We start from the raw sequence: 11148 nt of genomic DNA on the forward strand, positions 1-11148 counted from the left end.
GCCAGTCACGAAAAACCGAAATCAACAAGTGTGACGTATGATGACGTCGTCTGCCAAAAAAACCCGCTGCTTTTCGTTGCCATGACGCTTTCGAAACAAAACACCTTGGGCCACTTAAATATTCGTCTGCTCAAACAAATTTACTTACGTTGTTAGTACAAGGATTTCCCGTTGATCCATGCCTTTAATACTTGATATGCCCAATTTTAAAGTTCGAAAACGAAAAATGTGGAATACGTAAGTTGGATCAATTATTATCGTTTTATTTATTCATTTATGACACTGCACATTCCTCGGTTTGATAACACACGTGTATGTTTTTCAGCACTTTTGGACCTTGTATTTTAGAGGTATTTTGGTTTAAATGTTGGATTATTCTTACTGTTGAGACACGTTAGGTGAAAAAAATAATTTTTTTTTTATTATTTACGTTTTCGATTTCCCATTATTTATTTTCTCACAACCCAACTTGTTTGATTGGTGTCCTACTTTCCCGCAATATCGTCGATTCGTTTATTTGCTCGGGAATGTTTTTTGAGTCATCAAATAATAAATCAGGTTACTGTTACAAACACTGGGACATGTTTCCGTTAGAGAGCATCATAATGAAATATCGATTTCAATCATTTTGCAGGTTAGGACATTAAATTGGGCTCAAGGAGCATCGAGTAAAGGGCAAACGCCAGTGGTTTCATAGACATGGATTTGATAACTGATACCGCGGTCCAGTTGAATCCCTTGAGGGACATCGGGATCGTCAACTATTTGAAGTTGGCATTCGTCGTATCTAGGGAAAAACACATCGCACGAAAATTCAGCGTCGATCTTGGTATGATACAATCGGTAGAAATGCTTTGAACGAAGGGCCTCCTTGTAGCCAAACCCTCCTCCGTGCATCCAGACCCGATCGATACGTTTTCTCATATCTGTTTGACGCATGTGAGCAATGATTTCTTCAAGACTTGAATGGACGTAGACGTCGCTGTAGTTTCGCACATCATCTTCCGTCATGGAGCGACTCAAAATGAAACATATGGTATTGCCCCAAGGTTTCATTTCCGGTGGGATGGACTGCCAGGTCTTGGTAGCGAATATGGAGGCGTGCACTTTTTCCGATCCATTTGCGCACGTAGTCATCCGTCGATAGTAGGAAAATTCGGTTGGCAGGTGCCAGGCCATTTTATTTTCCTTTCCAATTCCCAGTTTTAAATCGGTTGCGACCATTAGTTCCAGCCGAGGGAATTCGATTTCCGATGTGTCCATGTCAGACCTATTACTTTATATAGAAACATGACATTCAGTAATTCAATCAATTTCCTTCAAGGTATAAATTTGAAATGACGCGTGTGCAGGTCATACATTTAGCTATAAAAGCCATGACCTCATTTCGCAAAAGACATATTTTATATGTGTTTATTATTGGATAGAAATTTCCTAGAAATTGTATTATAGAGATACTGTATTCATTATAAATAGAACTGGTGAAAACCTTGGCTGATACTTTATGGTTACCTTTCATTTTGCGTTTAGACTTTTCAATCAAACCCCGTAATTAATACAACGTTTTAAATTCTCTAGAACAGGTCTGATACTTCGCAGTTCGCAGTGCTTCAAAGCAAATTTCACTTCCAAACCAGTCGTGTCCAGAACACGGGAGAAATGAAAATTATTGATTACTAGACTAGCCAACAAAACCCAAGTTCGGTGTAGGTAAGTTAATATCCAACAAAAACAAAATAAAAACAAGTTTACTTGTGTTACCTTAGCAGAGCAAACTAGACGAAACTAAATGTGACTTGTGACATTTACCAACTAGTCGAATCCTGTTTCTAAAGGAAAACTGATAAGAAGGCCGGTAGTAAACATCCATATCGACAGCATATTTGTGCTCCCAGCTTTGTTGCCAGTCATCCTTAGAAATAATAAAAAAAATAGATGGGAGTGCAAACGAACTTTGGTAATAATGTTACGTACACAAGCGCAAACTCAATCTATCTGACATTTCCATTTCCTTGTCGAGTGTCGATCAATTTATTTTCCTTCATAAAACAAGTATTCACTTTATTGATCGGAGAAATAGAACAGCAGAGTGGCGCAGCGGAAGCGTGCTGGGCCCATAACCCAGAGGTCCGTGGATCGAAACCACGCTCTGCTAAAGTCTTTTTATTTTTCAATTTTACTAAATTCCCCCATGGCAACAGTCAATTCGAGTTCACATGAATGAAAGCAATTTGTTTTCACACATCGTTCGCAAATGTCGCACGCAAATCAATATCAACGAAAAAGCTCTAGGATGGCCAGGATCGTTGATTAAGGATCCAGTACTGAGTATTCTTCAATACAGCAGTATTCTATTCTTTACCAAATTATGGATTACTGTTGCTAATGGGAAGCCTTGAATGCAAGCATTGATTTTTACTTTGTAGATAATAAATCTTTGATCGCGCCCTTCAACGACCTAATTATCACTTGTCCTAGTTGATGAAAATCCTCTTAATGCAATAGATAATTTTCTAAAGAACCATTAAACGCATAATCCGCTACTACAAACTTGTATTTTCTCATTTAATGCTTATAGCAGTAAAACGTTGCACTGATATGCTCCAGAGGATGCGATAATCATGTAGAACATTGTCCTCAAACTCTTGCAAGTGCATTTCCGTTATCTACTGTAAATCGGACCCGATGGAAGAAATCGCCGTTCCCGTTCAGACGTGTTGGATTTCGTGTGGATCTCGTTTTGTATCAAGAAAAGAGCCGATAAGGAAAGATTACAAACTGGAGATTTCTCCGCTTTGTTTGTCTTCACGACCCTGACATTAATAGTTTGAGATTTTGTTCATACAGTAAAATAATAATCTTCCATGATATTTTAGACTTTTTAACATAATGTTAAAATGGGCGTGATCAAAATTCTTTCTTATTTGTTGTGTGTGAAAGCTTTCCCCTCACTAACAACAAACGGTTTTTACTCACTCAAGAGTGAAACTCTTTCAAGCTCAGGCACGAGCACGAACTATTTGAGAAATGCCGCCGCCCAACGGAAAGCTCAACAACAACGACGAGTCCGGGCAGGTTGGGCCCAATTTTGATAGATTGTGGACGCCTGAATGATTACTTCACTATATTTCACAAAATGTGAGTAATCACGCCTCTGGTGAATTCCCTAAACTAAAATAAAATTACTAATTTCGTGTGTGCCTATTCTCTGTAATATGAGACATCAAGATGCTTTACCCTTCAAAGTATGCCAAATACCTTGACTGACACACACCTTGACATGCACAGCTGCTAGAGAAATTACTGTAACTCAATCTAGAGTTTCCTGTACATAACAGAACTACTTACAGTAGTAATACGATACAAGGCGTGCATTTCAACGGACTTGAACGTACTCTATTCACGATCGAGTCGGAACGGACGTGTTCGAACATGTTTCTTGCGTTCGCAATAACGCCCTAGGCCGGGGGAATATACTTCTAGCAGACGATTCTGGCGATTCAATTCAGTCGACTTTATCCTATCAACAACCCTAGTCATTCCATTTTGTCCGTCCTGTTTTGTTTTTTTCCTACAAGTTTGTTTACCAAGTGTTTAAAATTGCTAAAAATATGGATACCCACTCTGTGGTAAATATAAAAATTTTTTTATTGAGTTTTAGATTTTTGGGTGTTTTAACATTTACTTGATGGTTACTTGGCCTTGCTGTTTAGATGATATGTGATGGAGTTCAAATGGAAGAACCGGCGCGTAAACGTTTCTGCCCAGATTTCCTGTCGACCGGGTCTGGTTCATCTTCATGTGATGGTGTAAATGTAAATGATGCTGATGACGATGATAAAGAATCTGTTTATTCTTGGCAGAGCTATGAAACAGGTATATTTGCAATGCATCACTTTGCAAAGAAAAGCAATTAATGTTCTTATTTAACAGCTTGGGCAGCTGATTCTGTTGACGACTGGAGTTTATCAGATCCTGATGAAGTGGATTCCCTTACAGAATTTGAAATTGTTGACGAAGATAGTACAGTTCTAGAATCTCAAAGCAGTGACTCTTCTTCTTCTCTTGAAATTACGGTAAGCAACAAAGCCCACAGATATTTTATTTTTAGATATTAAAATGTATTTATCTCTTCAGAATGTTCATTTTCCTGAAGGCCTTTTGCCAGCCCCACTAGCCGACAGTAGTTCTTCTTTTACCGACGAATCCGGTTGGGACGATCCTAACGGTGAAACGGATAGTAACTTCGACAACTCTCAATCGCAAACCAGTTGGAAATGTCTAAAATGCAGAGCACCAACTTCAGCCCCACGCAATTTCTGCTTCACTTGCTATCAGGTACTGTTATATTTATCACATTCTCACGAAATTTAAGTGTCTGACATTTTCTTCTTTTTTTACTAACAGAAACGGAAATCAAGTCGACCACCACGTCCAGTAAGAAGGTCTAAAAAGCCTGGGAGAACCAAACCATCTGGCACTTCTCTAGACACTGACTGTGCGATGCTGATATCTGCACCTGGCGCTTCAAATGATAACAACATGTGCACAGTGTGCCACGTCGGAATTCGGGATGGTGCCTTCGTTCACAGAAAAACAGCTCATGTGGCAGCTTGTTATGCGTGTACTTTGAAAATCTCAAGAAAACCTAACGCAAAGTGTCCTATTTGCCGTCAGTCGATTCAAAACACTATAAAGATTTTCTTTAATTAAAAAATCAACACTTCTCAGTTCTCACGTTATTTTTAAACTCGAAAATTCATTTCTTAGAAAAAAATCCACGGAAATATTAAAATACATTCAGTTAATATCCTCATAAATCATTTAAAATTATGGCTGACAGTTTTTATACGTTTTTCATTCCATGTTGGAATCATCTGTTGGCCGAAAACGACGTTCTTGAAAATACCTACTACATAGGAGAAAATCAACAGAATGGAAGCGTACTGGATCCAAGCCCACTTGAGAACATTCCAGAGGCCAGGCGTATATTCCAGAACCGCTTCCGTGTATCGAATGTAACTGTGGACTCGCAATAAGCCATCGGATGGACCGTAAATCGGAGAATAGTGCCCATTACGGGTTTCGGTTCCATCTAAAATGATAAAATTTCAATCGATTGTCGTAAAAAGATAAGATATTTGGAGTGCTTACAGTCACGTTCGTTGTAAGCTCGAAGCAAATCGGAGATTTCAAATTGTCCCATTACGGTTTGATTATAACGGTTGTCTGACTGTCGGTAATTGAGCATTCGCTTCTGCAGCCATTGTAAATCCCCTACGTAGTGCAATCCAGTTAACGGAATGCCAGAATTATATTGAATCACGGCCAATGATTCCATAGTTATGGATGAGATATCCTACAATCACAAAAATACTGATTTGGTCTAACTTATCTTTTAAGTCAATAAAGACTTACTTTTAATCGGTAAGAAAATATTAAAAATAACTGAATGAAATGAATTGTTTGATTAGTCTCCAGTTCCAAACTCAAATCTAGTCCATCCATAAGTCCGTCGTCATCTTCATCTTTTTCCATAACCTAGCCAGAAAAATCAATTATTTTAAAGTTTGGTAAAGGAATTATTGGCAAAACTCACAGTTATTGATGGAAAATGCAAATATTGACTAGTGAGTGAATTATATTCGGTGAAAGTGCTCCACGTAACGTCGCTGGATGGTGAACGAGCCAAAAGTAATGCCTGGTACTTGAAGCGGACATCCGGTTGTTCTCGATGCACATTATGTTTTACCCAAAATCCATGACTACTGTAGGCAACTAATAAAGGAGAAAATACGCACACTAGAAAACATAAGGACGCGAAAAAACAGGCACGTGAAATCAAAGTCGATTGATATTCTCGTACAAGAGGAGTTGAGTAGAACGTTAATAATGCCATTGCCACACGGCTTGTTTGGAATTGTTTGCCATGTTTGGTAACCATGGTAACCTGATTTAATCGGTTTAACTGTTATTCTTAATAAATGGCATATTTTGTGGAACTTGGAAAATTAAATTTATTGTTTTATTTTAGATATTGATATTTACAAATTCAGAAAAATTTTACACCTTCATTTCCACCAAACATAATTATTTCAGCTTTATTTGTTGCCTCAAGTGTCTTTAAAGCTTTTACTAGCAAGGATTGATCCATACCAGCAAATTCTGAAATAAAAAAGGTAATCAAAAAATTAATGTTACTTAATGATTAGTCAATGTCACTTCTGAGGATAAAATACCTTCATTTTGAACATCATCACCAGCAGTCAATTCGTAAAAGGTGCAGACTGTATTGGTCATTCCCTTGTCTGAAGCATAGCGGTAGATTAAGTTCCCCCATTCTTGAGGATTCTTCCAATAGACAAGACATTGCTTTTTGGCCTTGTCACACCATTCTATTTGGTTGTATTCAAGCAAACTCTCTAGCACTCGGTTGATTCCTTCAGTAGAAAGCTGTCCTTGATAGAGTCAATGTCATAGATATTTTGCATTTGAAAAATTGGCAAAAAAAAAAAAACAGTTACTGTCTATGGCTTTGTTCTGAAACAGTGAAATTGACTCTTGGACATCAAGGACAAAAATTTTGTTATGACGACAATAATCGAGCACAAGTTTACGCCATGCCTCTAGTTGTTTTCTCAGAGTATCCAAATTTGGCTGTAAGCTGCATTAAGAAAATAGGCTAAATATTATAGACGCCAAAACTACGAAAAATATTTTCAAGTTACGTGAAGAATGGGGGGAAATCGTACTCCCAAGGCCATGAAAATTCCATAATAACAACAGAAACTATTATCAACAGAAAACACGACTAGAAGAAATGTCAAAATACCTGATGAGACGGACGGTGCAAATTTTCAATAATGATATAAATTTTTAAATTTATGATAATTTTAATTAATTTTAAATATCATCTGTTATACCCTTGAATATTTTCTAATTTCTAAGAATTATTTACCAAATTTCAATTCGAAGAATAATTATTTTATTTTCCGACGACTGAGTGACCTTACACAGCTGACTTGCCACTGTCTATGCCTGGTTTGGGCAGTGGAAACTTGTGTGTCGAATCGTTATTAAACTGTTTTCCCCCTAAACTGGAGTTAGTTTAATTTTAGATCATGATTACTTTAACTAAAAGACTCAAAAAGGAAGCAGAAAACAGAAATAACAGTAGTACACCAGTAAAACATGAACATCCTGCTCCTAAAAGAATTAGCATCAGGGACAAGCTTCTTGTTAAAGAGGTAAGGACAGTTGTGACATCTGTTTTAAGTTTATTCATTGTTTATTGTTTTGTTATACATGTTTAGGTTCAGGAAATGGAACAGACCATTCCTTCCACATGCAGAGTAAAGTTTGAGAATCCTGATGCTCTCCATGAATTCTCTGTGATCATTCAACCTGACGAGGGTTTCTGGAAAAGTGGAAAGTTTCTCTTTCATGTTGTCATCAATGAAGATTACAACATTTCAGTAATAATTAAATGGGCATTTATTAAGAGGACTATAATTTCAGTGTGTATTTTTTATTTCTCAGCCTCCTATAGTAAAATGCCTGACAAAACTCTGGCATCCAAACATTAGTGAAGAAGGTGAAATCTGTCTCAGCCTTTTGAGACAGAATTCTATTGATGGGCTAGGATGGGCCCCTACTAGAAAGTTAAAAGATGTTGTATGGGGTCTGAATTCTCTCTTCACTGTAAGTCATTTAAAATGTTTATTTTGCGTCCGTCTCAAATGTTTAGTTGTACTCGATTTGAAAAATCGTTAAAAAATGTGCGTGTGATTAATTCTTCATCAGTTTATTCCTAGTGTTTATACCCATTTGATTTTTATTTATTAGGACTTGTTAAATTTCGAAGATCCTTTGAATATTGAAGCCGCAGAGCATTACCGGAAAGATCGTTCTTCTTTTGAAGTTAAAGTACGCGAATACGTGAATCAGTTCGCAAAGCGATGAAATGATCTTGGCAGTTTTTGTAAGATTGTGTGCTTGTTGTATGTGTGCCAGTGAATTAATCGTCCAATTGACCATAGTGAATTCACTTTTGTCGATTCAGAATAAAAACTCAATTTCTCCTTTTTGTAATTTAGATTTTTTTTATACATTTTACTTGATGTGATCATTGACGCAATCATAACAAATTTGAAACGAGGATGGTAGTAGAATGCAATATGAGAAATCACTAATCAGTATAAGGAAAAGTCAAATTTGGGTGTTGGTTTTCTAATGAATTTCGTATTCTTCAACAATTATTATGAAAATTTCGAATGGAAATGAAATTTTATTATAAAAGTTTTCTGAATTTAAATATGAAACCAGATTTTTCGTTAATTAAATGTAGCACTTTCATTATAATTATAATAATTAATATTTTTATATTACATTTGAGATAGTAGCCTAATATGAATATCAAATCAAATCCGTTTGAGCTTTTGAGATCTCAAGAGGAATGGGAATGGTAGGCCCACTGATTTGTGCAGCCACCTACTGGAGAGATTAAAACCTAAGATCATAAAGAACCAGTGTCGGCTGTCGATTCTCGTAATCGAAGTTAAATGCACGTGTGTTTTTGTCCTGTCGGTAAATTCTCTGTCTAGTAATCGGTTTTTTGGTTAATCCATGAACCGAATAACGAAAGTTAACATCAGCTGGTAATGTATCATCATTCATATTAAAAGAGAATAAGAATGAAATTACTAATTTTATTATCTTTCTACAGGGCCATATTGGTAATAACTGGGCTTGGAAGCTTCGCTCTAGCGAAATCAGTCGTGGACAAGCAAAGATACGAGCATATGAAAAGTCGAGATCGTATGAAAAATTCCAACGTTGGTGAATACGAACCAAGCACTCGAAAGTTTTAGAACTACAAAAAACATTTCCTAACAACAAAATGGCAGCCACAATACCTCAGATGGATGCAGCAAAAATGCAGTTGGTACAAGATCTGGAAATTGAAATGATGTCCGACATGTACAACAGGATGACTGCTGCTTGCCACAAGAAGTGCATACCCCCTAAGTATAAAGATGCTGAACTGGTCAAGGGTGAATCAGTTTGTCTAGATCGATGTGTAGCAAAATATTTGGATATTCATGAACGTGTTGGCAGGAAATTGACACAAATGTCTTTACAAGATGATGAGGCAGTAAAAAAATTACAGGGGGAAATGCCCAGAATGTAATTCACATGAAGTGTTTATGTAGCATTGAATTTGTAATAACATGAGATCAACATCAGTCTACCTTTTCCTTTTCATTACTTATTATCAGAACCCCTACTTGAATGAAAATCATTCCAATAATTCCGATGAAACCAACATACTCTCCAAGGAACACCGTCCCCAAGATTCCCTGTAATAGATTAAGCAAGTAATTAATTTTTAAATTCCATAAATTTTGTGAAGTGAATTTGTTTTACTGTGACTAGGAAATTTACAGCTGAAGTTGTCACAACTGATTGAACTGTCGTTGGACACAACTGCAGTGCCTTGGCAGTCAACGTAAGCATCAGAGAGTTGAAGGTGAGTGTAGCTAATGCAAAAAAGCCTCTAATCATCCATGAGTTCTGTGAAAAGTAAACAGTGATTAAAATGCTTTACTGAAGTAAAGTAATGTTGAGATTACATAGGATGGTGGAATGTAAGGATCCAAGATTCGGACAAGTACTTGAGGGTTCTCCGGTGAAAGCGCAAATTTGGCACATATTCCAGCAAAAGCTGCACAAACTCCAGCTAAAGAAGCATTAGTCATACCACTGGGAGCCATTTCTTATAGATATTTAAGTTTTTAACCGGGAAATTGCATTGGTTTGCATTATTTTTGTGCGTCGGATTGTTCAACGATCGACTGTCACCTGGTGTACGATCTAGGCAACATTGAAACAGCGCTCATTTGAAAACTAAAGTCAAGGACAAAGAAATTCATCCGTTACATGCAAATTTCATGCGAATTATCAATCAAACCACCATTATTTGCACGTCAAAAGCCATACGAGCGCGCCCCATCTCGACACAAATAATGTTGAGCAATTAGCGAACGAATACTAGTTTTGGAAACTTAACGCTCCTAGTCAAAGTCGTTTTAGTTCAGTGCTGGTCGAAACGCATTGATCAATAACCTGTATATTTTCTAAACATTTCAATTAAATTATTTTTTTTTTTTTTATATATAACAAACGTTATAATACCGTAAATAAATAAGGGTGTGGCGATTTGCAATAGATGCCGCTAAAAGCCTGTCCTTGGGACGTTCAGGCGTTGGTCGCATCTATTCGGAGTAAAACACAAATTCCGAAAATCTTTATCCAAGCTATCTCCTAAAAATACCACCTTGATATTAAGTAAAGGGTGTTAAAAATAAAATAAACAGAACGGTTCGCTTTTGCCAAAGATGGATTTGAGGATTTCTCATCGCGGCATAAATAATTGGCACCATTCCACTCTAATACTGAAATTTTCATAGGAGCAGAAGAAACCAACAACGGGATCGATTATTTCTTTAGTCGGGAGAAAAGTGATAGCGAACTCAGGTAGAAAACAACGCATAAAGCCTATTATCTCATGCCATGGGGTGAGCTAGCTATCATGTCTGCCTTTTTCACATCGCTGGGAACTACTAGGCGACAGTCGGCAAATATTGATCCACTCATAAAGTCCAACTTCTTCTTTTTACCATTAAAAAAAAAGTTTATCTTGAATCGGATTAAACGACCGATAAATGCAAATGTGAAACTCGTCGCGACGCAAAAGTCCGAAGATCAAAATTAATGGATTCTTTCTTAATAGTGTGTTATGTTGTTCGCGTGTTTATTTTCTTCATGGCCAGAGTTTCTCCAAAATAGTATGAAGATGTTCATTTACACTATCTCATCTTATGATTTCTGCCTGGAGCTTATTCCTTTTTGTATTTTTCTCGTCGCATAATTTTCTCTCCTTTTTCTTTCAACTTTTTCTTTTTTTTTCAGTTTGTTTCGTGCCGCTCCCGGCCATCGTCGGGTCACTACGTACGTACACGTATGAGCATCAGGGATTTGATATCGACGACAGGGGCGGACTCCGGCGCTGTGTGTCTGTTTTCTTCTCTTGTTGCTACGCCACAGCGCTGTCCGCATAATAATGGGCTGATTCAAAATGCATAACTG

At 37.1% G+C, this 11148-nt stretch overlaps 6 protein-coding genes, 2 long non-coding RNA genes and 1 other non-coding gene across 11 annotated transcripts; 5 read left to right on the forward strand and 4 right to left on the reverse strand.

Annotated features, from left to right (window-relative positions):
• Positions 1-150: 150 nt before the first annotated feature.
• LOC124311733 lies at positions 151-780 on the forward strand. The gene is made up of 2 exons (XR_006910184.1): positions 151-237; positions 635-780. It is a non-coding gene; the product is annotated as an uncharacterized LOC124311733 (long non-coding RNA).
• On the reverse strand, positions 431-1990 carry LOC124311422 (dihydrofolate reductase-like). Of its 3 annotated transcripts, none has more exons than XM_046775910.1 (3): positions 1975-1990; positions 1810-1912; positions 431-1276 (listed from the first exon to the last, which is right to left on the reverse strand). In XM_046775910.1, the coding sequence occupies exon 3, from the start codon at positions 1261-1263 to the stop codon at positions 655-657; it is 609 nt and encodes a 202-aa protein (XP_046631866.1). In that variant the 5' UTR covers positions 1264-1276; positions 1810-1912; positions 1975-1990; the 3' UTR covers positions 431-654. The 3 variants fall into 3 exon arrangements, with proteins under 3 accessions (XP_046631866.1, XP_046631864.1, XP_046631865.1); XM_046775908.1 differs by having other exon boundaries at positions 1762-1912; positions 1975-1989; XM_046775909.1 differs by lacking the exons at positions 1810-1912; positions 1975-1990 and adding an exon at positions 1513-1755.
• A 93-nt stretch (positions 1991-2083) lies between these two features.
• On the forward strand, positions 2084-2155 carry Trnam-cau. The gene has a single exon. It is a non-coding gene; the product is annotated as a tRNA-Met (tRNA).
• A 1248-nt stretch (positions 2156-3403) lies between these two features.
• LOC124311352 (E3 ubiquitin-protein ligase Mdm2-like) lies at positions 3404-4726 on the forward strand. The gene is made up of 5 exons (XM_046775804.1): positions 3404-3629; positions 3714-3876; positions 3934-4076; positions 4138-4338; positions 4408-4726. The coding sequence occupies exons 1-5, from the start codon at positions 3612-3614 to the stop codon at positions 4711-4713; spliced, it is 831 nt and encodes a 276-aa protein (XP_046631760.1). The 5' UTR covers positions 3404-3611; the 3' UTR covers positions 4714-4726.
• Positions 4727-4820: 94 nt separating this feature from the next.
• Positions 4821-5944, reverse strand: LOC124311296 (transmembrane protein 231-like). Its single transcript, XM_046775731.1, has 4 exons — positions 5600-5944; positions 5419-5541; positions 5155-5359; positions 4821-5095 (listed from the first exon to the last, which is right to left on the reverse strand). The coding sequence occupies exons 1-4, from the start codon at positions 5942-5944 to the stop codon at positions 4821-4823; spliced, it is 948 nt and encodes a 315-aa protein (XP_046631687.1).
• A 58-nt stretch (positions 5945-6002) lies between these two features.
• Positions 6003-6977, reverse strand: LOC124311458 (vacuolar protein-sorting-associated protein 25-like). The gene is made up of 5 exons (XM_046775959.1): positions 6959-6977; positions 6729-6832; positions 6525-6664; positions 6240-6458; positions 6003-6165 (listed from the first exon to the last, which is right to left on the reverse strand). Exons 2-5 carry the CDS (start codon positions 6773-6775, stop codon positions 6053-6055), a joined length of 519 nt encoding a protein of 172 aa, XP_046631915.1. The 5' UTR covers positions 6776-6832; positions 6959-6977; the 3' UTR covers positions 6003-6052.
• A 29-nt stretch (positions 6978-7006) lies between these two features.
• LOC124311439 (NEDD8-conjugating enzyme UBE2F-like) lies at positions 7007-8091 on the forward strand. Its single transcript, XM_046775933.1, has 4 exons — positions 7007-7247; positions 7314-7475; positions 7540-7701; positions 7846-8091. The coding sequence occupies exons 1-4, from the start codon at positions 7122-7124 to the stop codon at positions 7960-7962; spliced, it is 567 nt and encodes a 188-aa protein (XP_046631889.1). The 5' UTR covers positions 7007-7121; the 3' UTR covers positions 7963-8091.
• Positions 8092-8442: 351 nt separating this feature from the next.
• LOC124311566 lies at positions 8443-8982 on the forward strand. The gene is made up of 2 exons (XR_006909890.1): positions 8443-8657; positions 8726-8982. It is a non-coding gene; the product is annotated as an uncharacterized LOC124311566 (long non-coding RNA).
• A 173-nt stretch (positions 8983-9155) lies between these two features.
• Positions 9156-10520, reverse strand: LOC124311499. Its single transcript, XM_046776026.1, has 5 exons — positions 10195-10520; positions 9974-10136; positions 9633-9906; positions 9427-9573; positions 9156-9359 (listed from the first exon to the last, which is right to left on the reverse strand). Exons 3-5 carry the CDS (start codon positions 9771-9773, stop codon positions 9243-9245), a joined length of 405 nt encoding a protein of 134 aa, XP_046631982.1. The 5' UTR covers positions 9774-9906; positions 9974-10136; positions 10195-10520; the 3' UTR covers positions 9156-9242.
• Positions 10521-11148: the final 628 nt, after the last annotated feature.

Source organism: Daphnia pulicaria, chromosome 8 (genome assembly GCF_021234035.1).
Source record: "Daphnia pulicaria isolate SC F1-1A chromosome 8, SC_F0-13Bv2, whole genome shotgun sequence".
Classification (NCBI taxonomy): domain Eukaryota; kingdom Metazoa; phylum Arthropoda; class Branchiopoda; order Diplostraca; family Daphniidae; genus Daphnia; species Daphnia pulicaria.

What these genes read in the sequence shown, in the direction of transcription:
- LOC124311422 (XM_046775910.1), bottom strand. Translation starts at nt 1,263, where the DNA reads ATGGACACATCGGAAATCGAATTCCCTCGGCTGGAACTAATGGTCGCA.
- LOC124311352 (XM_046775804.1), top strand. An exon ending in TTGGCAGAGCTATGAAACAG is followed by an intron (nt 3,877 to 3,933) that starts GTATATTTGCAA and finishes CTTATTTAACAG; the next exon opens with CTTGGGCAGCTGATTCTGTT. An exon ending in TCTGCTTCACTTGCTATCAG is followed by an intron (nt 4,339 to 4,407) that starts GTACTGTTATAT and finishes TTTTACTAACAG; the next exon opens with AAACGGAAATCAAGTCGACC.
- LOC124311296 (XM_046775731.1), bottom strand. Translation starts at nt 5,944, where the DNA reads ATGGTTACCAAACATGGCAAACAATTCCAAACAAGCCGTGTGGCAATG. An exon ending in TATTTTCTTACCGATTAAAA is followed by an intron (nt 5,360 to 5,418) that starts GTAAGTCTTTAT and finishes TTGTGATTGTAG; the next exon opens with GATATCTCATCCATAACTAT. An exon ending in AGCTTACAACGAACGTGACT is followed by an intron (nt 5,096 to 5,154) that starts GTAAGCACTCCA and finishes TTATCATTTTAG; the next exon opens with ATGGAACCGAAACCCGTAAT.
- LOC124311458 (XM_046775959.1), bottom strand. Translation starts at nt 6,775, where the DNA reads ATGGAATTTTCATGGCCTTGGGAGTACGATTTCCCCCCATTCTTCAC. An exon ending in TCAGAACAAAGCCATAGACA is followed by an intron (nt 6,459 to 6,524) that starts GTAACTGTTTTT and finishes GACTCTATCAAG; the next exon opens with GACAGCTTTCTACTGAAGGA. An exon ending in TGATGATGTTCAAAATGAAG is followed by an intron (nt 6,166 to 6,239) that starts GTATTTTATCCT and finishes TTTTTATTTCAG; the next exon opens with AATTTGCTGGTATGGATCAA.
- LOC124311439 (XM_046775933.1), top strand. Translation starts at nt 7,122, where the DNA reads ATGATTACTTTAACTAAAAGACTCAAAAAGGAAGCAGAAAACAGAAAT. An exon ending in ATGAAGATTACAACATTTCA is followed by an intron (nt 7,476 to 7,539) that starts GTAATAATTAAA and finishes TTTATTTCTCAG; the next exon opens with CCTCCTATAGTAAAATGCCT. An exon ending in GTCTGAATTCTCTCTTCACT is followed by an intron (nt 7,702 to 7,845) that starts GTAAGTCATTTA and finishes TTTATTTATTAG; the next exon opens with GACTTGTTAAATTTCGAAGA.
- LOC124311499 (XM_046776026.1), bottom strand. Translation starts at nt 9,773, where the DNA reads ATGGCTCCCAGTGGTATGACTAATGCTTCTTTAGCTGGAGTTTGTGCA. An exon ending in CTTACATTCCACCATCCTAT is followed by an intron (nt 9,574 to 9,632) that starts GTAATCTCAACA and finishes TACTTTTCACAG; the next exon opens with AACTCATGGATGATTAGAGG. An exon ending in CTGTAAATTTCCTAGTCACA is followed by an intron (nt 9,360 to 9,426) that starts GTAAAACAAATT and finishes AATCTATTACAG; the next exon opens with GGAATCTTGGGGACGGTGTT.